The following is a 25,172-nucleotide window of genomic DNA, read 5'->3' as shown; positions in this document are numbered from 1 at the left end:
AAATTAAATAGGTATTTACCAGCCATGAATGTCTGCTTGCTGAATCGATTGCCAATTTCTTTCCTCTTGGATAGCTCAGATGCCAATGGCCTTGACACAGCGGTAACACCAGTTCCTGACTGATCATCAAAGTTAATTGCTGTTGTGCTTGCTTAGCATTTGAATAGGTCACCATCCAGGTCTTCTGAGCACTGTTAACAAGGAGGGTGCACACTGCCCTTGTGAGATTGTGGCGCCAATGGGGTCGACACCAGCATCAATTTGAGTATCGTCTTTGAACTAAACTAAACATTATCTTTGTGCAGTTCCACCATGTCAGTTCTTTGTAAGCCTTTGATTTGTTTAGGTGAATGAATGAACTACTGCAAAATGGGAGTGTTGTTTGGTTTAACTGACCCAAACTTCCTCCTCAAGATAAACTGAGCAGTTGCTTTACTGAGAAGTAGTGGCTCCTGTCACAAAAAGTAACAAATGCTGGAAGAGCAGTGTGGTGACCTTGTGCCTCTCCGTATTCTCCTAGAGTGATGCATGATGCCTATTGGCTGCAGAGAAGGAGAGACAGAGAGAGAGAGAGAGAGAGAGAGAGAGAGAGAGAGAGAGAGAGAGAGAGGCTAACTCAGATATCAGGTTCCACAGCCTGGATTCAAGGTGTTTAATGTGATGTAATGTAATTGCTCAATTTCTAGCTCTGTTGGAAGCATTTTCTGGACTCAATCTAACCATTATTGACTCCTACAATGTGCTTGTTCTTGTCTTGTACTCTCCTTCTTAAAGTAGCTTGAGGAACTCTGAGCATTTCTGAGGGAAACTTCCAGCCCATTTGCTTATTATTAAGAGCCTTCTGCATGCTCACTGAATCTCCTGACTTGGCCATTACTGGTTCTCTTATGATTTACAACCATTATTACTCAAATGATAGCAATAATAATAATAATGAACTACGTGTTATATTACAATCAACAGAAATGAATGGAAAGATCCATATACAATGACAGTAATCATAAACACAGAGTAACTACCATATGCACTAAAGATGAATGACAAATATCTGTAAAGCATGAAGCCTTCTCAGTCAAATATGGCCTCTCTGGTTTTGTATAAAATCAGTTTTCTGTGGCATTCATTTGTGTAAGAGCTGTTGACATTGTTGCTTAACTCTATGACAAAGTAATAAAAGCTCTTACCATGTCCAGGCAGGTGTAATCTACTGAAATGTAAGCCTAGGATGGCTTGCCATGAAAAGCAGTATCATCTGAGCAGGTGTGTAATATCATCAGCATACTTCTGTGCCATAAGCATGCTACAGATGACAACCAAAGGGGTCCTGCTATCAAATAAAATGACACTCCTCGATGTCAGGTCATACAGCGGGCAACAGTCAGACTGGTATCCCACTGTTGTCTGAGGAGTCTCCAACATGTCTTTTCTGGTCACTGGGACTTAGTTCAAAGTGGGACTCATTAATGAAGAAATTCTATTACAGGCAACAAAATTCCAGGCTATAGAAGTGTCTGGAGATGCTCTGGACAGCAGTGGGATAGCAAACTGACTGTTGTCTGCCATACAACCTGACAATGAGATTTGATGATCTGGGGTGCCACTCTGTTTTATAGCAAGACCTCTTCAGTTGTCATCTATAGCACAGTGGTACCATGCTGGGCTTACATCTCAGTGAGATACCCACCCACACAAAGCAAGAGTTTCTACTGCTTGTCTTTCTGCTTGCCAAACCCTACTTTTGTCAGCAAGGTTGCTGGATCTCTCTCCAATTGAGAATGTTTGGAGCATTAAGTGCAGGAACCTCTAATCGGCTCATGATTTTGATGAACATGCTAATTGCACAGACTTTGGAATGATGTTTGTCAGGAGGACATTCAGCAACTCTGTCAATCAATTCCAAGCTGAATAAATGTTTGCTCAAGGGCCAAAGGTGGAAAGCTTTATTAACTTGTTCAGTCTCTGAAGCTCTTTCTCCTGAATAAATGATTATTTTTTTCTGAAATTGTAATCTTTGTATGTGTGTGCATGTACACCACATCCACTGATTTCCATCCTATTCAGATAATTCCTTCATGGTGCATGAGCTTTTTGTCTTAGAGTGTCTTTATCAGTGCTTATATTAATACACTGTATCATATTTTCTGCCACATTTTCTTTCAAATAATGGCTATGCTACATAAAAATGTTTTTGTGGTTTTTCTTCCTTTGACTTGACTCTAAGGCTTCTACTTGTGTATGTGTAAATAAAGCTCTGATTTCTAATCAAGTGTGGAAAAAAATTGTTTCACTAATGTTTGGTATTTTTCTCAATGAAACAGAATGACAATTTGTCATAAGTAAACTTGTCAGTCATTTTCTGAGTTTTAGCACTTCCTATTTTGTTTCTGAATGCCATGTTTTGTGCAGGGGTCAGCAAGTGAAAATATCTTCGCTGCAATAATGGCAGCTCGTTACCAAGCCATTAAACTGTGTTTGGAAGATAAAGAAAATTATAATTTCAGTGATGAATGGGACGTACTGAAAAATCTAGTTTCCTACACATCAAAGGCAGCTCATTCATCTACAGAAAAAGGAGCAAAAATGGCTTGTTTAAGACTGCGTATTCTGGATGTTGATGAAAAATGTTCCTTGCGGGGTGATACATTACAGCAGGTCAGCAATTTTCATGAAGAAAAAAACAGATTGATTTGTATGTTATTGTAAAATTTAGTGATCCATTGTGTGGTTTCTCATTTTTTATGCTTAGACTATTATTTTAGGGAATAATGTCATACCTATATATAATGCTTCTTTTCTTATCTGAGTTTGAAACATTTCCTTTCCTTTTTGATATGATTTTGCAGGCAATAGAAAAAGATCTGCAGCTTGGGCTTATTCCATGCTGCGTGGTTGCAACACTAGGTTCAACAGGTGAAGCAGCATTTGATAACCTGAAGGAAATTGCTATGGTCTGCAGAAAATATCCTCTGATATGGTTGCATGTTGATGCTGCTTATGGAGGCAGTTCATTTGTTTGTAGAGAATTCAGATACTTGCTAAGTGGAATTGAAGATGCTCATTCAATTAATGTTAATCCAAATAAATGGTTTCTTGTGAATTTTGATTGTAACTGTATATGGTTAAAAGACTATCAACAATTTATTGAAGCACTTTCTGTGAATCCCCTTTACTTGGATCATGAATGGATGGATGAAACTGTTAATTTCCATGACTGGGGAACACCTCTCTCCCGTAGATTCCGTGTACTGAAATTGTGGTTTGTAATGCGAACCTATGGAATAAAAGGCTTGCAGCACTACATTAGAAGGCATTGCCATTTAGCATCATTGTTTGAATCGCTTGTCAGAAAAGACAGTCGATTTGAAGTAATGAATGATGTAAAGGTAGGTTAACTGTTATTTCTTCAGATTTGTTATTAATTTTATTAAGTTAACTTTATCTGTTTAATGCCCATCAGAGTAATATGTTCACCTTTTTTTCTTTTCAAGGTAAATTAGGCATACCTTTAAAGCCATGCCTTCATAAAATAGTCAGTATGTTGTATCTCAGCAGTGGCACTAGTTTTCTTAAACCATTGTAGTTACTAAATGTTTAACCAATTCTTCAAAATTACCTCCAGCACCTTCTTTCTGTCAAAATTCTGGCCTCCCATCCACTTCTTCATTTCTCAAAATAGATGAAACTTCCACCCCTCAGATCTAAATCTATATTAGATAGCAGATAATTTAATACAGCCCATTCACATCTCAGCAAGAAATTTTCTAGCACCATTAAGTGTTATGATGATAAATGATGACTTTCATATTGATAATAAATTAAATTTTACTACTGATTTTGGTTTTAGCCTGTTTCTTTCCTTCTTATTTTGCTATGAACTGTGCAAATGTCTTACAATAGTTCTGAGCCAAGATATTAGTATGAGAAATCAACTACTGGTGGAAGTGGCTAAAAGTGTACCTTTCATCAGTATTCCAGGAAAAGCTTAAAGTTAATATTCATTTGTGTTTGCTATGGATTAACCTCCATAGATAATGAAGAGATTTCCAGTAAAAAGTTTTAGTGACAGCACTGCTTCCATACATTTAAACACAAATATCACCTCGTAATCTCAGATCATGGTAATTATGTACCTATCTTTGCAGTATTCATTCCTAGTTTTTTATGCTACTAAGTGGCCAATTCTTTTCTGTTAAAAATCATCACAAATGATGAGACCTGGTGTTATCAATATGAACCCAACACAAAACAACAATGTGGAGAACCAGAGATGGGCCAATGCTCTGACAGCAGACTGATATTCAGTGCAGCGTAACATGTGAGCTGAGCAACATCCTAAAGAAGGACTTATCTGACAGTTTTACTTGGTTGCATGAATGTTCTTTGTACTCAAGTGGGGGCAGATAAAGTAAAACACCCAAAGCAAAGAACCACCATCTTAACTTTTCTAAATCTGTTATTAATCCACTCTCAAAATTTTATGGTTTGAATGGGACATATTTGAAAGCTAACAACTTCAGGCCATTGGGGATTTTCTTTGGTCACTACCATATTTTGTGATAAAATAGTACTGTAGCACAGAAGTGGCCACTTTTGAATCTTGTGATTTGTTTCATTTTGTTATGTTCTATTTATTTGTGCTAGAATGTTCGAAGAAACAATTCTTGTTCTAACAAATGCATCTGTAGTGCTACCAGTTACATGTCTTTCTATATTTTTTGCAATCTTTGATATATGAAAATTATAAATGTACCATAGTTAATTACACCGGTGCCCAAAATTAAAGCAACAAACTGCTGTTTCCTCTTCCTGTTACCAATTCACGATATAATCTTATAAACTATCAACAGATGTCATCACAATAATATTCCACACAGAAGATGGCATTGCGATCAACAGACAACCATACTAGAAATGGCATCAGGGCATATATCAAATGGGGTAGTGTTTGCAGGGTAGTCCCATATCCACAATCACTTTGTACACAGTCACAGATGGTGCAGTATGGCACAGAGAAGACACGTACAGACTCTCTGCCATGGAGGGCCATAGAAATAATGGAGGCAGGAGAGTGGCAAATATAACCATTTTCCATTTTCCAGGACCTATGAATATATCCATTTTCCAACAAATTTGGTGTTCACATTTCAAATAAAACTTTTAGTTATGAATGAATTATGTTGGACCAATTGAAAAAGCAGTGTTCTGCTCATATACGAAATACTGGAACAGTTACACAAGCAACCAAAAAGGAATAAGCTAGCTGTGAACTGCATATCTCCATGTGTGCCAGTTTTATTTTCTGTTTATGCAATTATGAAACAGGTTTTTCAATTTCTCATACTTCCTGTAGGACACCCTTTTACTGTAGAAGGGAATTCACGAAGGAGGGTAAAGGGCATTTGTCATAGGTTTGAAGTTAGCAAAATCTCCTTAAATTAGATAAACTTTCACAATGTGTGTGCTCTCCCTATCTCTATCTCTAAAAAATCTTTCTCTTTAATTTTTTTAATCTTATATCTCTCAGCTCTCTTTATCACATCCTATGACATTACTTCCAGAATGCCACTGTTTTCATTATTAACTGAATGCATATGTAATTTGCCTCTTAATCTATTCTTTTGAAGAAATTTTAAGGTCCTTGTAACCTTTTTCTCTTTTGTTATTTAATGTGCTATTTACCATCTTAAATGATGAAATTTGGTATCTCAATGAAAGAAATATTAAATCATGGAAACTAGTAAATTATGAGACAGAATTGTTGCTTTCCTTCAGGAGACAAAATGTCTAGCACACTCATGAATACATGTTAGCTTTTGAAACCAACAGTTCATTCCTCTGGAAGAGGCGAGGTATAGATTCAAGAGGGCTAAAAGGAGTGGTAGGTCATTCAGGTGCCAGAATGTGGGAAATGCTGGGATGGTGAGGATGAGGATGAGGGTGGACAGAAGTGAGGGGGGGGGGGGGGGGGGGTTGAAATGCAGCAAAATGGAATAACTCCATAACTATAATTATATACTCTTTCCTCACTTAATTTTTTCCTTTTTATTTTATACTTGCAGTGACGATACCAGACTTCCTTAAAATATCAGTATTCCTATCTAAGCTATCTTTCATTAAAATTTGTAGTACACAGCTTTATTTGAGCTCTACAAATTCCAATAATATATTTAGCTTATCAGTAAATGCTTAAGACAAATTTGTAATTTACTGTGCTCAGGAACCATGTGATCATATAAACATCATGACCTAATGATTGCCTTAGTTCCACAATTCATTTGAAAGCCCTAATTTCCCTCTTTCAAATAAATGGTTTACTTTTCCATAAAAGTTATTAACTAGAAAGTAATTTGTAATTAAAATTTCCACCCTTCAGAAAATACTTTCATTAATTTGGCTTTTAAGCATGTTTTATTCCAAGAACTAATGTCATAATTATGCTGCACTATTTTTTTGTGGACTAGGAAATACTTTAGGTTGTAGGAATAATGTGTTAATCTAGCAATCAAGCAAATTACAAAAATTCATTACCGTTGAATTTCACATGAATATTGGCATATCCCCACACAAGTGTATGGTATAAACAATATAGTGCATCCCACTTTCTCAATTTTCTAGTTCTCCACCCAAGTTGCTATTTGGCTCATTGTGATTCCATCACCACCACTGTTGACCTGTTTTCCATTTTAAATCAAAATGTATTTAAAAATTTCACTAGTCAGTGTCTGTTACCTAAACTGTTGACATCTCTAAGACAGACAATGTCATCATAAATATCTTTGCAAAAGTTCTTTAAGTCAGTCCATATCCAGCTATCAACTGGTTAACATCTGATGATCATTGCAACTAAGAATCTATTATTAATTTGTGCTGTAACCAGTTTGTCTGTTCATCTTCACAAAGTATATACACGCACTGTGTCAACCAGTCTCCAATTGATATTCATGTTTTTACCTCCTTATTGTTAAATTTTTGCATGACTCACTCTGAGAACTATCAACACTTTATGGTGTTCTTTTAACCCTTTAACAGGTTGTGGGGGTATATTTTGCACTAAATATATTTCTTTACAGCATTTAAGGGAATATGTGTTACCACTTCTGTACACTCCTGGCATCTAGGGGCAGTGTGCTGCACCAGCTTTAGTTTCTGTTTGTTATGAAATATTGCCTTCAGGCCTGTAGGAAGTATATATCCCTCTAAACAATGGTGTTTGACTGGTTATTTGGAAGTATTGTTACCACCAAAGTACTTTCTGGCACGGGCTTGGGAAGTATAGTTACACAATATTAATCTGTCATTTGTGGTCCTTGGAAAGCATACTCAGTACCATATTAGGTGATCCCAAAGCTTTTGCGAATGCATCTTACCATCTCTATCTATGCCTGACTTCTTGTGGTAGTACAAAAACTGCTATGGTTCAGCAATCGGCTTCTGATTGTCATGGGATCACTACTATTGTCAGAACACATTGCTTCACTTCTGCAATATACATTATTGTGGCCTGTATCAACTCATACCTTTACTGGGTGATAAAGTTTCAAGGACTGTTTCCACATTTGGTAAGTAAACTTTAACATTGCTAACAATTATTTTTGAATAAAGTAAAAGAATATGCCTACATAAAACGAAAACAGAAAACACTGTTCATTATTTTTTTGTCTGTAATGGCAGCACATAACAGCTCACAAAAGGGAGTTGGGAAGTACGTTTACCCCAATAGTGCTAATACCTCACAATGTTTCCATGGTGATATATTTACCAATATAGTTTTTGGTCCTAAATCGCAAAAATAAAATTATCAAAAAATAAATATAGTCAGTTTATCACACTTCTAATAGGATAGCAAAAAAGCTATCATTGCTAAGTTACGCACCATGGAAAGGGTTAGATTATTGTTTATGTAGATTTGTTTTGTGTAGAGACTTGGGAGCTAAAGCTTTTTTATGGAAATGTTCCTTAAATATAGTGCCAGTGTTAAAAGTTTGTCATCTGTAGTTGTTAGCCTGTATTGTGTAAACTATGCACAAATTTAATAGATGAAGTTGAGCATCATATTGTGTAAAGGAATCAATACATGTGGAATTATTTCAAGTTTATCTCACTGAACAATCAGATTACAAATCCTTCCAGTTACAGAGAGGGAGATGTCAAGATTTCAGGACTACCAAGGAACTAATGTTAGAGTCAGGGTAGTAAATTCCAATATGGTGACTTTTCTGTGTGAGACTCAGTACAGTCAATCACAATGCAAGTGGTAGGAACATTTTAAGGACTTGTGAAGTGTACATTCATAAATAACTCAAACTGTTTCTATTGAAATTTAAAACTGTGTATGTAATAAAAGAGACATATGAAAATAAGGATGGTGCTATGTTTGGAACCAACCCATGGGAAATAACAAAATGGCAGCCATATTGGATGGACTGCAGTCCGATGTTCTGGACATAACATTTGAGAGAGGGTGTGTTTGAGAATAGGGAACAAAGACTAGTTGATGACAAAAAAAATATGGTAGTTAAAAGTGATCTTCCTGATGATAGTGGGACAAAATGACAACAATCAACCATTTATCACAAATTAAATCCCAGTCAGGTTATTGATAAAATGTCAAATGCATCACCTACATAGTAGTAGTAGTAGTAGTAGTAGTAGAAGAAGCTTTATTCGTCTGTAGATCTCTAGGACATGTCAATTCTATGACATTAGCAATGGAAAAACTGCTGTAGGAATGTTGTGTGAAGTTAAATAGCATCAATGGCACAATGGGGAGGAAGTTTAGGATACAGACTCTTAAATATTAACAATAATTGGCTATTTAATCCACTGAGTAACATGAGTGAAATATATCTACATCTACATGGATACTCTACAAATCACACTTAAGGGCCTGGCAGAGAGTTCACTGAACCACCTTCACAATAATTGTCTATTACCCCACTCTTGAACAGCATGTAGAAACAACAAACACCTATATCTTTCCATGCAAGAACTGATTTACATTACTGTATTATGATGACCATTTCTCCCTATTTTGGTCAGCATCAGCAAAATATTTTTGCATTTGGAGAATAAAGTTGGTGATTGAAATTTAGTGAGGAGATTCAAATGCAACAAGAAACACCTTTGTTTTAATGATGTCACACCAAATCCTGTATCATGTCCATGACATTCTCTCCACTGTTTCTTGGTAATACAAAAATGCTAACCTTCTTTAAACTTTCTTGATGTACTCTGTTAATCCTATTTGTTAAGGATCCCACACTGTACAGCAGTACTCCAACAGAGGATAGTGAATCGTAGTGTAGGCAGTTTCCTTAGCAGATCTACTGCATCTTCCAAGTATTCTGCCAATAAAACACAGTTTCAGTTCACCTTCTCCATGATATTTTATGTGTATTCTTTCTAATTTAAGTTCTTCATAATTGTAATTCCTGGGTATTTAGTTGAATTTATGGTCCTTAGATTTGATTGATTTATCCTGTAAATAAATTTTAATGGATTCCTTTTAGCACTCATGTGGTTGACCTCATACTTTTCATTATTTAGGGTCAATTGCTTGCTCCATACAGGTATCTTTTCTAAACCATTTTGCAATTTATTTTGGTCTTCTGGTGACTTTACTAAGTGATAAATGGCAGCATCATGTGCAAACAACCTGACAGTTGCTCAGATTGACTCCTAAATCATTTATATAGATAAAAATTGAACCTAATGGCTGTAAATTCAGTGAAAGGAATTACATTTACAAATAACTTAAATTGGAAAGAACACACAGAAAATGTTGTGGGGAGGCAAACTAAATGCTGTATTTTTTTTGGCAGAAAACTTAGAAGATGCAATAGATCTGCTAAAGAAACTGCCTACACTATGCTTGTATATCCACTTTTGGAGTACTGCTAGGATTAACAAAGTACACCAGGAAAGTTCAAAGAAGAGCAGCATGTTTCATATTATCAAGAAATAGGGGACAGAGTGTCACAGACATGATGTAGGATTTGGGGTGGACATCATTAAAACAAAGGCATTTCTTGTTTCAGTGGGATCTTCTCACTGCAGTTTCAATCAACAACTTTCTCCTCCTAATGTGAAAATATGTTATTGATGCTGATCAGCACAGGGAGATACAATCATTATAATAAAATAAGGAAAATCAGAGTTTGTACAGGAAGATATAGGGGATCATTTTCTTTTTGTGTGGTGTTATGGAGTGGAGTAACAGATAATAACACCAGACATAGAGTTGTTTACCAGAACCCTTGAAAATTTAAGCTCTACAAAATTTCTTGGAATATGGATCCAAGAAGATCCAAGACGAGTCCAACATGCAGAATATATTACAAAAAATTGAATACCATTTGTTATACTATCAGAATTCTTTCTGGTTGCACATCGAAAAAGATGCTAAAAATGTATACTTCACCCAGGCAGAATCTTTACTGTGATATGGCATAATCTTTTGGGAAAATGCATCTGCCAGCAGAAGTTGTTTTATATGCCAAAAGAGAAATGTAAGAGCCATAGAAAATGCTGTTGCAAGAAGCTCATGGAAGCCCTTATTTAAGAAACTTCGTAACATTCCACTACCATATCTATATATCTTGCAAGTAATAATATTTGTTAGGGAAAGCTTACAAAATAACCAGTCTTGTATTGACTAACCAGAGTGTCCACCTGTACAACACAAGGAGAAAGCAGGATATACATCAGGAGCGAGCAGGAATCTTGCACGTGTTCAGTGCACTTCCACGTGTGCAGTTAACAGGTGCTCTGCATGCACACAGGGGCTAGCTGGCCACCCACTTCTCTCCCCTCCTCACTATACCATCTCTCCACTCCTTCCTCTGTAATGCGTTTTGTTTCCTAGATTATTGAATGAAGGAATAAGGTTAGTAGGAGTGCTTGAAAGAAATCATGGTTTGGAAGAGTACCTTTTACTTACAATATGTTTTATTTAATTATCACAGGTGGAGTTTACAATATGTTTAATGTCTGGAATAAAATTTCTACATACCAACAAACACAAACAGTTACATAAATTTTCATAACTGATGTTTGATCTGAACTGAGACTTATTAATTTTCATAAAAGCAAAAAAAAAAATCTCTCACAAACGTATGTCGAGCAAAACACTGACATTATCTTTGTGGCTTCAAGATGGAGACGAGGAAACTCTTGCTGCGGAAAGTCATGATAAAAGTCTATTACATGTCCTGCCAAAAGAAACTTGTCTCTCAGACGAGAATTACACTGTAGATCTATTAATTCCATTTGCAAACTCAGATGAATATCATCTACAGAAACAACAAATGGTCTCGAGAACCATTCAAAATCTTGAGATAAATATGATATATCCCCAAATCACTTGAAAAATACGTCTTTTATTGCACTAAGTATAGAAACATATTTTTTTCCAATTCAGTTCTCAGTACACAGAGTAGGGAAATGCAGTGCATTCCCTGATGAGAGCTGTCGTTCCCACAGCTGAAGCTTGCTAATGAAAGCTTGCACCTTTTCAGCCATTTCACAAATTACTTGATTTTCTCCTTGCAAACTTGTGTTCAGTGCATTCATGTGTCCGGTAATGCCCACTAAAAATGAAAGGTCGGCATCCCACTCTGGATCATCTAACTTGGGGTCGTACCTTCCTTTGTCCTTTAAAAACTGATTTATTGGTATTCTCAGCTCAAAAAAATCTTTGAGTACTTTACTGTGGCTAAACCAGCTGACTTCACTGTGGTGTGGTATGTCACCGCACTCTTCCCCAATTTCAGCTAAATATGTGTGAAACTGTCTATGTGTAAGCCAATGGAATCTCAAATAATTAACTGCTCAAATAACCACTTGCATGACATTGCCCAGTTTTGCTGCTTTTTGCAGTTCCCCTTTCACTGCAGGTGCTCCATCTGTTGTCACTGACACCAAATGTCAGCTGAATCGACAGTTTCTTCAAAGGCTTTTAGGATGTCCTCACCAGTGGTTGTGCTTTTTATAGATATCATATCTAAAAAATCCTCTGTTATGTGCAGAGCAGTGTCCACATCATGGACATAAATCATTAATTGCATGATGTCTGAAATATCTGTGGACTAATCAAGTGTGATGGAAAGTGCAATTAACTCCTGCACTGTGCTCCTTAATTGACAGTAAACGTAACCTGCCATGGCACTTATACTACGACTTACAGTCAGTCGAGAAAGAAAGATAGCTCAAAACTGATTTGATTCAGTGGGCAAAGTAAATCAGCAGTGTCATTGCTGCACAGCAAATGGTTTTCCAGCTCTTGCTATATTAAGCGCAATCTTATAACTTGCATGTACCATAGGACATCATTGTTGTTGTCCTGAAAAATTGAAAACAGTGCTCCATAAAATGTTAAATCAATTAGATGAGAGACATGACAAAAGAAAGTTGCAGATCTCTTGTGACAACAGCAACTTATGCCAGATTCATCTCGTATCATCAGGTCGCTCTTCTTTAAGCTCAGTCAGTTTCGCCATCTGCTCAGAATCTGACATTAAATTGTACTCATCCTTGTGAAATTTATTATAATGGCATACAATACTAAACTTCCGCTGACAAGTGAGAATACTGCCACATATTAAACATTTCAAATTTTCACATTTTTGCACAGAGGAAAAAATGATTCTCTCATTCCTTTTTAAAAGATAGCAAATCTCCTTTTCTCCATTTCCTTGAACCACTCTGCATTTTCTGGTTCTTGAAATACAACATTCACTACGTAGTGGTTGCTTCACATCAATGTCTGCAGCTTTAGCCTGGTACTACGCTGTCGCAACATGCTGGCTGTTGCCATTGCCCTGGCCGACGATTGCACGCCAGCAGCACATGTGCTTCGCTGTGCACTCATGAGCTGCATGCAATGTTTTCCCACCCCTGATATAGGTGTTCAACATGCATACACAATATTAAAACAGAATGGACCACTACAAACAGGTAACAAACCGTTCAATGAGCTACCTAATAACATTGAAACAATAAAAGACACTTCAAAATTAAAACCTCCTGACTATAAATATTTAATGCAAAAGTGTTGTTACAGTATAGATGAATATTTTGAAATATAAAACTTTGTTCTGTCCATGTTCTGTACTTTGTATGTAGCCCCAAACATCCTGATACAGAAGTTGTCAACTTTCCTGTTTTACTTTAGAAATGGATATTTAAAAGTACATAATACTTTCGAATTTCAATGTTATTTGCTTATATGTTTCTTTCCCTTAATAATGTGAACGTATTTAGAAATAGTGTGCAATTCTGAATTTTTCACAAGGTATCCACCTATACACTTTTCTGTTTCTTGGTACTACACATGTATTATTTGTACATTTGTATCATTATAAGATCACTGTCATAATCATTTTAACCCATGAGCAGACATGCTGCCATGCAAAGTGTGCCAAATTTATATAATCAGCATATCCAACATGTTGGCAACAATGGAGATCATTGAAACCCAATGTATTCTTTCATTATTGTGCAGTGCAGTAATTGTCGATGCTAAGTCATTTGTTAAACAGAGAATTTAGTGTAATGCTGTCACTTTTGGCGAACTCAGTGCACTGTGCAACTGGTTGTGTAAGTACTTTTTTACACCTTTGAACATAGTGGTTATTTTACTAACAACATTTCTATGGCCTATGTTCAATATAAATTTTTATTTTAGAGCAAGAAACCATTCAATTAAAGAGGAACTCAAATGTCTCTTGAATGAAGATCCAGATTTTACAAAAGATGTAGACACTATATCAGATGATGTCAAGAAGTGGAGGTAATTACTCATAGTGACCATGACACTGTAAGTGAACAAGAGCATGAGTCAGATGAAAATGAAGACAATAATTCTCATTCAGGTTCTATTGGTGATTGGGTTGTTGGAAGAGACAAAACTTCTAAATGAAGGAAAAGTCCTAGCTCTGCCACAAGCAAAGTGAGAAGGGAAAATATTGTAAACATTTTTCCTGGACCCAAGGCTATTTTCAGAGATGTAACAACCAAGATTTCTGGATTCCTCAAGATAATTGACATGGAAATGATCTATACTATTCTGAAATATACAAACAAATATATTTAGCTCAGACCAGAATTTTCTGATTATCAGAGAGAAGGAGACCAAAAAGAAACAACAAGTAGTGAAATACTTGCACTCCATGGGTTACTTTATCTCTTAGAAATGACGAAAGTTAACCACACAAATGCAATGGAACTGTGGAATACTGATGGATCAGGAATTGAAATTGAAAGAACTGTGATGAGCTTCATTCAGTTTCTATTCTTGCTGCAGTGTATTCGTTTCTATGATAAAAGCACAACAGAAGAGAGGAGAAGATCTGATAAGCTGGCCACAGTACATTCATTTCTGGATGAGTTTGCAAGCAATTGCAAAAATACGCACAGCATTGGTGAGTTTGTAGCCACTGATGAGAAATTTCAAGCTTTCCGTTGTCTTTGTGGATTTGTGCGATACATCCCCAACAAACCTGCTGAATATGGCATTAAGATATTTGCTCTTTGTGATGCGAAAGCGTTTTTTTTTTTTTTTTTTATTTTAAAACCTTCCTGGAGGTATGTTGTGGAAAGCAGCCCAAAGGATCTTAAGCAGTCTCAAATTCAACATCAGAAATAGTTCACAAGTTCACAGACTTATCAGTCATATAGAGGGATCCAGTAGGAATATATCTGTGGACAGTTGGTATACAAGTTGCCCCTTGGCTAGGTCACTATTAGGTAAAAGGCTTACATGTGTTGGGACACTCAGAAAGAATAAATGAGAAAGTGGCTTGGAATTCCTGCCTTAGAAAAATCGAGTGTCTGGTTCATCTCTCTTTGAATATAAAAATGATTTGACATTGGTTTCATACGTACTGAAGAAGAACAAGGTTGTTTTGTTGTTGTCAACTATGCATGAATCAGGTACTATTGATGAAGATTCTCAAAAGTCAGAGATTATGTGAGATTACACTGCCACTAAGGGTGGCATTGATACAGTTGACCATATGTGTGGTACACATTCCATGGCTTGTATAATGAGAAGGTGGCCTTTGGTAATCTTTTTCACTCTACTGTAGATAGGTGGTCTTAACCCCCAAATACGTTTTTACTCAGATGGACTAAATCAAAAGGTTCCAAGAACAGTATTTCTGAAGAACCTAGCTTATGAACTCATGAAACCACATCTATTAGAAAGAGCTAAAATTCAGAGCTTTCCCAAGGACATATCACTGTCCCTTCAAAGGTACTGGGCAGCAGCTGAGCAAGTTGAGAAGCATTTGGTTAATAAATGGGCATACTATGTTATTTGTGGAAGGACCAAGAATATTAACACAATAATAAAGTGTGATTCTTGTAATAATTCTGATTGCAGGAAACATACGAGCGTTTGTTACACCTATGAAAAGTGTCAAGTTACACCTGCAGACTCAGATGACTATTGATTTGAACCTCACCATCTTGTAAATTATTAAGTAGCAAACATGGCCTGTCTGCAAGCTGTTGTAATATGGTTTCTGTAGGCATTCACTATGAATATGTTAATTTTCAATGCTGACAGTGAAATATACTCACAGGCTTTTTAGAAATATGTCGTTTATGTGTTTAGCTGCATATCATCTTTTCTAAATAAAGTATTATTAACATGTTAAATAACAAAACATTCTTTCCCACTATAAGTGAGCAACAGTGTATAGACATTTCTTAGATAGATATGTAACATTATGTCTTAGTATTTTCCACTGTGCTCATAATAATAGACTAATTAATATCAATACTAGCATAAGAGCATGTGAAAGTAACTATTGAAATGAGCAGCAGAATTGGCACACAAAACATGCTGTATATCTGCTTGTGGAATAAAAAAATGCAATCCTACTAGAAGGTTAACCATGTATCATCTCATATCCATTTTTGAGTAGTCCTATATCATCATGTGCTTCTCTGCACATCATGTATGATCTACAGGATAAATAAAATTATAAATTACAAATTATGAAGGTAGTTCAATAAACCCTGTACCAGTCACTTATGTGATTTGCAGAGTATTCATGTAGATGTAGATGTAGAGGAACAGCAGAGGTCCTATAACACTATCTTTGGGAATTCCAAAATCACTTCTGTTTTATTTGATGCCTGTGACCTCTCTGACGAGAAAATATGAATTCAGTTGCATAAATGAAGTGATATTCCATAAGCACACAATTTGATTACTAGCCACTTGTGCGGTACAGCATCAAAAGCCTTCTGAAAATCTATAAATAAAGAATCAGTTTGAAATCTCTTGTTGATAGCAGTCAACACTTCATGTAAGTAAAAAGCAAGTTGTGTTTCACAAGAACAATGTTTTCTAAATCCATGTTAACTGTGTGTCAATAGACTGTTCTCTTCAAGGTAATTCATAATGTATCAACACAATGTTGCAAAATCCTGCTGCATATTGAAGTTAATGATATGGTCCTATTATTTAGTGGATTACTCCTATTGCCTTTCTTGAATATTGGTGTGAACTATGTAATTCTCCAGTCTTTAGATATGGATCTTTCGTTGAGAGAGCAGTTGTATGTGATTGTTAAGCATGGAGATACTGCATCAGTATACTCTGAAAGGAATGTTATTGATATGCAGTCAGGTCCAGAAGACTTGTTTTTGTTAAGTGATTTAAGTTGCTTCCCTACTCCAAGGATATCTACTTTTAAGTTATTCATGGCAACAGCTGTTCTTGATTTGATTTCTAGAATATGTACATCTTCTTCTTTGTTGAAAGAATTTTCGAAGGTTCTCTTTAGTAACTCTACTTTAGTGGCACTGTAATTGATAGTAATTCCATTGCTGTTGCACAGAGAAAGCATTGAGTGTGTCTTGCCGCCAGCATACTTTACAAAGGACCAGAATCTCTTTGTATTTTCCACTAGATTTCCAGACAAAATTTCATTGAGGAAACTATTATAAGCATCTGTGCTAAATTTAGAGCTTCTGTAAAAGATCACCAATCTTGGGCATTTTGTATCCAAGTAAATTTGGCATGCTTTTTCATTGTTTCTGCAACAATGTTCTGAATTGTTTTGCATACCATGGGGGATCAGCTTCATTGTTTGTTTATTTATTTTGTATAAATCTTTCAATTGCTGTTGATACTATTTCTTTGTATTGCGGACATATCTGGTCTACACTTCCATTGTTAAGTGAAGATTGTCTCTCAAGAAGGCATCAAGTAAATTTTTATCTTTTTTTAAAAAATAGATGTATTTTTCATTTATTTTTGGTAAATTTGGGAGTTAGGTTATTCATACTCACTACAACAACTATGTTTTCATTGATCCCTGCATCCATTTTGATGCTTATTATTAACCCAGAATTATTTGTTGCTAAGATGTCAAGGTGTTTCCACAACCATTTACTATTTGAGTCAGTTCATGAACTAATTGCTCCAAATAATTTTCAGAGAATGTGTTTAGCACAGTTTTGGATGGTGTTTTATGTGTACCTCCATATTGAAACATATATTTTTTGCCAACATATTAAGAATAAATTGAAGGTGGAAGAAAATGTATGATAACTTTTGAAGAGAGAATTGAAAATGAAACTGTAGAAAAATATTGGGTTGTAAAGGACTGTATGAGAGAGTTTTCTTTGAACTTTTCAGTAATTATATAATCTGAGTAGGGAGGTCAAAAACAGGATCCAATTATTATTTATTTTAGTTGCCAGGAATGACCTCCACCCATACTAACTCATAGGAACTATATACTACAATTTCTCTACAAGATAAACTACTTCTACCAGGAAAAAATTGGCCACCACTAACTGAATTTAGCCTATCCATTCTAAAAATCATTAGGTCTTCACAAAAAGATCTGCTAAACTTACCTCAAGCCTTAGGCAGCTTTCAGTGACTATAACGATTTGAGTATCAGTGCTTTCTATTAGCCCTTGAAGTTCTGGTACTTTACCAACACAGCTATGACAGTTTACAACTGTTACACCAATGGTTCCTCAATCTATGTTCTTCCTGTGTTTGACGTGCACCCTTTGAGACTGAAGGACCTTTCTGTTTTCTCTACACCCTCTAACCAAAATTACCACCAAATACATGCCACAGAGCCCTGCTACCCATGTATCTGCCTAATGATATTAAATGCTATTAAAAGTGACTTCATTGGATTACATTTTAAAACGGACAACTATAGTAAGGTAGAAACTGGTGAAAACTGTAGCAACATTTAAAAGGAATTTAAAAATGACATCTTAATTTCAATTTAAAAAATGGACAAAAATGAAGTTGGCCTTAAAAATTAGATTAAAACTAATAGAGACATAGAATCAAAAATAAATACTATGTGTAAGGAATATGTAATCAGGGCACAACTGATTTAAAAATATTAATTCCCATCAGGAAAAATCTGGATGATTATTAAAAATATGAATGGAAAATAAGAATGAATTCCAATCTCAGACCAAAGGGAGAAAACCAGTTATATTTAAGTAATATAATAGCAACAGGAGGAAAGAAGGTGGAAGAAAATGTATGATAACTTTTGAAGAGAGAATTGAAAATGAAACTGTAGAAAAATATTGGGTTGTAAAGGACTTTAGGTCACTAAAATAGAAAAAAGTTAATAAATCTCAAATTGCAAATGACAATGTATGTACATTGTCTAATGAAGTTGCCATTTGTTAATTATCAGAGGTTACATAATTTGAACCCTGTGCTTAAATTAATGCTCTTAATATCCCTAAAGAATTTTATGACTTGCCTTGGAGTTGGACCAACAAAGAAAAAATAGCATTTGTCAAGGATTATTTGAAAGATGATGATTTTATATGGACAGCATATGTCAGATTCTTATAAGTCTTGGGAAACACACCTAGAATAGCTTTCTGTCACCCTCCCAATCTCTGCAATATTTTTGTCAGACCCTATGCTCCTTCTGCAGCCATCTCCATGCCCTATGGTTCCCACCCCTGCGACTGTCCCCACTGCAAGACTTGCCTTATGCACACCCCTACCACCACCTATAATATCCCTGTAACTGGCAAAACATATACTATAAATCCAGCTATTACGTAAACACTGTTTGGCCTTCTACAGCAGCATGACTACTGCCAAATTATCAATTAGGATAAATGGACAACTCAAAATATCCTGTTGAAGAGCATGGTCTACAACATGAGGTTTGTGACCTCAGCACCTGTAGCACCACAGCGCCATCTCCACTCTTCCCCCAGATACCAGTTTCTCAGAACTCTGCAGGTGGGAACTAGCCCACCTGGTCTTAATTTATGTTAATTTCTTCTGCACAGTTTCTTTACACTAATTACTCTTTGCTTCAGTCCATTTTAGTTTTCTACATCATCCATTGTCTTTTCCGTCTATTTTTCACCGCTCCCCCCTCCCACGTCTCCTACCTCTATTACATATAGTGCACTCAGATTTTTACTCTTATTAACTCATGCATGATGTTTAAGCAGTAATCTCTGTCTGCATATTACCCTCTTCCACCTTTACACTCTCAAGTTTTCAGATCTTGTCCACTGTAGGCCCCAACAATCAGGCTTTCATTCTCATCCCATACGGTAAGTCTCCCCTGACCCACAGTCCTGGGTGACTTGTCCAAAATCTATCCCTTTTTATAGACCTTCCCAGTCCTTTTCCTTCACCCTTCTTCCTTCCCCTTCAATCCTTATGCCTGGAGAAGGAGACACTGGCTCCAAAATCTTGCCAGTTACAACAGTCTTTTATGTGGGTGTTCTGCTGTCGCTCGGTGAGTAGATTTTTTATCTATCCAATTAAATACTTTTGTCAGTAATTGATTGTTTTCATTGTTATACTGATTTCCTAAGTTATGTAGGGAAGATAGAGAGAAACAATCAGACAGGAGAAAAGAATGTAAGGAATCCTGATGCGTATCCCAAGGCAACAAGGGCAACAAAGAGCCCAAGTGAAGATAGGATAGCCAAAAGAATCAAGATGACAAAAGTATGGGAGCAATAATTATTGAAATGACCATGGAAACTGAAGTTTGCTCCACTTGGGGCTCCCACTGCAGCAAGATCCAGTAAAGACACACCAATAAAGACACACCAGTAAATCAATGACAGTATTACAGGGTGTTTCAAAAATGACCGGTATATTTGAAACGGCAATAAAAACTAAACAAGCAGCGATAGAAATACACCGTTTGTTGCAATATGCTTGGGACAACAGTACATTTTCAGGCGGACAAACTTTAGATATTACAGTAGTTACAATTTTCAACAACAGATGGCGCTGCAAGTGATGTGAAAGATATAGAAGACAACGCAGTCTGTGGGTGCGCCATTCTGTACGTCGTCTTTCTGCTGTAAGCATGTGCTGTTCACAACGTGCAAGTGTGCTGTGGACAACATGGTTTATTCCTTAGAACAGAGGATTTTTCTAGTGTTGGAATTCCACCGCCTAGAACACAGTGTTGTTGCAACAAGACGAAGTTTTCAACGGAGGTTTAATGTAACCAAAGGACCGAAAAGCGATACAATAAAGAATCTGTTTGAAAAATTTCAACGGGGAACGTAACGGATGAACATGCTGGAAAGGTAGGGTGACTGCATATGGAAACCACAGAGGGAAATGCGCAGCTAGTGCAGCAGGTGATCCAACAGTTGCCTCGGGTTTCAGTTCGCCGTGTTGCAGCTGTGGTCCAAATGACGCCAACGTCCACGTATCGTCTCATGTGCCACAGTTTTCACCTCTATCCATACAAAATTCAAATGCGGCAACCCCTCAGCGCCACTACTATTGCTGCACGAGAGACATTCGCTAACGATATAGTGCACAGGATTGATGACGGCGAATGCATGTGGGTGGCATTTGGTTTACTGACGAAGCTTATTTTTACCTGGACGGCTTCATCAATAAACAGAACTGGCGCATTTGGGGGACCGAAAAGCCCCATGTTGCAGTCCCATCGTCCCTGCATCCTCAAAAAGTACTGGTCTGGGCCGCCATTTCTTCCAAAGGAATCATTGGCCCATTTTTCAGATCTGAAATGATTACTGCATCACGCTATCTGGACATTCTTCGTGAATTTGTGGCGGTACAAACTGCCTTAGACGACACTGCAAACACCTCGTGGTTTATGCAAGATGGTGCCCGGCCACATCGCTCGGCCGACGTCTTTAATTTCCTGAATGAATATTTCGATGATCGTGTGATTGCTTTGGGCTATCCGAAACATACAGGAGGTGGCGTGGATTGGCCTCCCTATTCGCCAGACATGAACCCCTGTGACTTCCTTCTGTGGGGACACTTGAAAGACCAGGTGTACCGCCAGAATCCAGAAACAATTGAACAGCTGAAGCAGTACATCTCATCTACACGTGAAACCATTCCGCCAGACACGTTGTCAAAGGTTTTGGGTAATTTCATTCAGAGACTACGCCATATTATTGCTACGCATGGAGGATATGTGGAAAATATCGTACTATAGAGTTTCCCAGACCACAGCGCCATTTGTTGTTGACAATTGTAACTACTGTAATTTCGAAAATTTGTCTGCCTGAAAATGTACTGTTGTCCCAAGCATATTGCAACAAACGGTGTATTTCTATCGCTGCTCGTTTAGTTTGTATTGCCGTTTCAAATATACCGGTCATTTTTGAAACACCCTGTATAAGCAGTTGGTTGAAATATGAAGCAATTGCACTGTTTAATTCTTTGAGCGGGTGGTTACTGTGGGATAACATTTCTTCTATGTGGCAATAGCCTGATATAATGAAAATTTATTTAATTATAGTTTAATTAAACAGTGATTTAACTCATATAATGTAAGTTTATTTTATTGTTGTTTAATGAAACTAATACGAAATAATTATATTGTTCATATACATCTATTTTGGTGACATAAAGGCACCTATTCTTGACATGTGTACAAAGTACACTGTATGCCTGCTCATGTTGTAAAAAATGTGCCCACTCAAGGGTTAAGTTATATAATATTTATTTTCACTGTTGTATAAGTGTTATTTAAATACCCCATGTTGATTATATGTAGTAATATGTGAAACCACATACTTTTATGCAGATTTTTTTTAATAGTACACATAAATGAACAATAGAGATTTGAGTTTTAAACTTTGAAAAATTGTAATACCTTTGGAGCAAGTAAGTTTTCACATAATGCTAAATTTGTGGGTTCAAATTTGCACAAAAATTGCACTCAACAAGTTCATAAAGTAGTCTGTGAAAATTGACATGCAGCGCAGAGCTCCTATACAGTATTCTTTAGCACCCCTTTTTCAAAATTTTGGAAAAGATCTGACAACATACACTCCTGGAAATGGAAAAAAGAACACTTTGACACCGGTGTGTCAGACCCACCATACTTGCTCCGGACACTGCGAGAGGGCTGTACAAGCAATGATCACACGCACGGCACAGCGGACACACCAGGAACCGCGGTGTTGGCCGTCGAATGGCGCTAGCTGCGCAGCATTTGTGCACCGCCGCCGTCAGTGTCAGCCAGTTTGCCGTGGCATACAGAGCTCCATCGCAGTCTTTAACACTGATAGCATGCCGCGACAGCGTGGACGTGAACGGTATATGCAGTTGACGGACTTTGAGCGAGGGCGTATAGTGGGCATGCGGGAGGTCGGGTGGACGTACCGCCAAATTGCTCAACACGTGGGGCGTGAGGTCTCCACAGTACATCGATGTTGTCACCAGTGGTCGGCAGAAGGTGCACGTGCCCGTCGACCTGGGACCGGACCGCAGCGATGCACGGATGCACGCCAAGACCGTAGGATCCTACCCAGTGCCGGAGGGGACTGCACCGCCACTTCCCAGCAAATTAGGGACACTGTTGGTCCTGGGGTATCGGCGAGGACCATTCGCAGCCGTCTCCATGAAGCTGGGCTACGGTCCCGCACACCGTTAGGCCGTCTTCCTCTCACGCCCCAACATCGTGCAGCCGGCCTCCAGTGGTGTCGCGACAGGTGTGAATGGAGGGACGAATGGAGACGTGTCGTCTTCAGCGATGAGAGTCGCTTCTGCCTTGGTGCCAATGATGGTCGTATGCGTGTTTGGCGCCATGCAGGTGAGCGCCACAATCAGGACTGCATATGACCGAGGCACACAGGGTCAACACCCGGCATCATGGTGTGGGAAGCGATCTCCTACACTGGCCGTACACCTTTGGTGATCGTTGAGGGGACACTGAATAGTGCACGGTACATCCAAACCGTCATCGAACCCATCGTTCTACCATTCCTAGACTGGCTAGGGAACTTGCTGTTCCAACAGGACAATGCAAGTCCGCATGTATCCTGTGCCACCCAACGTGCTCTAGAAGGTGTAAATCAACTACCCTGGCCAGCAAGATCTCTGGATCTGTCCCCCATTGAGCATGTTTGGGACTGGATGAAGCATCGTCTCACGCGGTCTGCACGTCCAGCACGAACGCTGGTCCAACTGAGGCGCCAGGTGGAAATGGCATGGCAAGCCGTTCCACAGGACTACATCCAGCATCTCTACGATCGTCTCCATGGGAGAATAGCAGCCTGCATTGCTGCGAAAAGTGAATATACACTGTACTAGTGCCGACATTGTGCATGCTCTGTTGCCTGTGTCTATGTGCCTGTGGTTCTGTCAGTCTGATCATGTGATGTATCTGACCCCAGGAATGTGTCAATAAAGTTTCCCCTTCCTGGGACAATGAATTCACGGTGTTCTTATTTCAATTTCCAGGAGTGTATAAAATATTGTCCAAGTCACAATTTGGATTTCTAAAGGATTTCAATATTGAGAAGGCTACCTACACACACAGTGAGAATGTACTTAATTCATTAGACAGTAAATTACAGGCTGCTGGTATACTTGTGATTTGTGAAAGGCATTTGACTGTGTAAAACACAGTATCCTTTTAAGTAAATTAGAATGTTATGGTGTAAAAGGAAATGCTGCAAAAAGGTTCATATTCTATACCTCTGACAGAAAACAAGTGGTATCAATAGGAAAGAGACAAGTATTAAAATGTTAGGTATCATTCACCTGGGAATCAATAACATGTGGTCTTCTGCAAGGTTTCATCTTAGAGCCATTAGCTTTTCTTGCGTATATCAATGACCTTTTATCAGTAACACTACCAGATGCCAAGTTTGTTTTGTTTGCAAATGATATAAACATTGCAATAAATAGTAAATCAAGTATAGCCTTAGAAAGATTGGGTAATGAAATTTTCATGGACATTAATAAATGGTCCCTAGCTGTTTCTCCATCACTAAACCTTGAAAAAACACACTGTATGCAATTAAGAGCTTGTAAAAGTTTTCCTGCCAGTATATGGCTAAAATTAGACAAAAAACAGATAGAATAAGTTGACAGTGTTAAATTCTTGGGATTACAGCTTGATAGTAAATTTAATTGTGAGGAGCATATCATGGAACTGCTGAAGTGCCTAAATGAATCTTTGTTTGTAATGTGAATGTTGCCAGCCATAGGTGATATAAAAATAAGAAAGCTAGTGTACTATGGTTCAATAACGTCAATAATGTCATGCAGGATTATTTTTTGGGTTAACTCATCAAGCCAAGCTAAAGATTTCCAAACCCAGAAATGTACCCTCCTCCAGAGGGCTGTTTCAGAAACTGGGGATAGTAACTACAGCTTCCTAACATATTTATTCCTTAATGAAATTTATCTTTAATTTTTTTTTCCTCAAGTTAACATCTCAGTTCATTGAATCAATACTAGAAATGTTGTTGTTGTAGTGGTCTTCAGTCCTGAAACTGGTTTGATGCAGCTCTCCATGCTACTCTATCCTGTGCAAGCTTCTTCATCTCCCAGTACCTACTGCAACCTACATCCTTCTGAATCTGCTTAGTGTATTCATCTCTTGGTCTCCCTCTACGATTTTTACCCTCCACACTGCCCTCCAATACTAAATTGGAGATCCCTTGATGCCTCAGAACATGTCCTACCAACCGATCCCTTCTTCTGGTCAAGTTGTGCGACAAACTTCTCTTCTCCCCAATCCGATTCAATACTTCCTCATTATTTATGTGATCTACCCATCTAATCTTCAGCATTCTTTTGTAGCACCACATTTTGAAAGCTTCTATTCTCTTCTTGTCTAAACTATTTATTGTCCACGTTTCACTTCCATACATGGCTACACTCCATACAAATA

The 25,172-nt window shown here is 37.5% G+C and overlaps 1 protein-coding gene across 2 annotated transcripts in view; it reads left to right on the top strand.

Annotated features, from left to right (window-relative positions):
* The window catches only part of LOC126354115 (tyrosine decarboxylase-like), a 193,229-nt gene that overhangs the window by 146,884 nt on the left and 21,173 nt on the right, over positions 1 to 25,172 (top strand). For both annotated transcript variants that reach the window (XM_050003508.1, XM_050003509.1), the window contains exons 6-7: positions 2,407 to 2,652; positions 2,844 to 3,383. In XM_050003508.1, coding sequence (XP_049859465.1) covers positions 2,407 to 2,652; positions 2,844 to 3,383 — 786 coding nt within the window. The remainder of the gene's footprint in view (positions 1 to 2,406; positions 2,653 to 2,843; positions 3,384 to 25,172) is intronic.

This window comes from Schistocerca gregaria, chromosome 3 (assembly GCF_023897955.1).
Source record: "Schistocerca gregaria isolate iqSchGreg1 chromosome 3, iqSchGreg1.2, whole genome shotgun sequence".
NCBI classification, from domain to species: Eukaryota; Metazoa; Arthropoda; class Insecta; order Orthoptera; family Acrididae; genus Schistocerca; species Schistocerca gregaria.
Note: the sequence above shows the minus strand (reverse complement) of the source record. Positions and strands in the feature narration are given on the sequence as shown.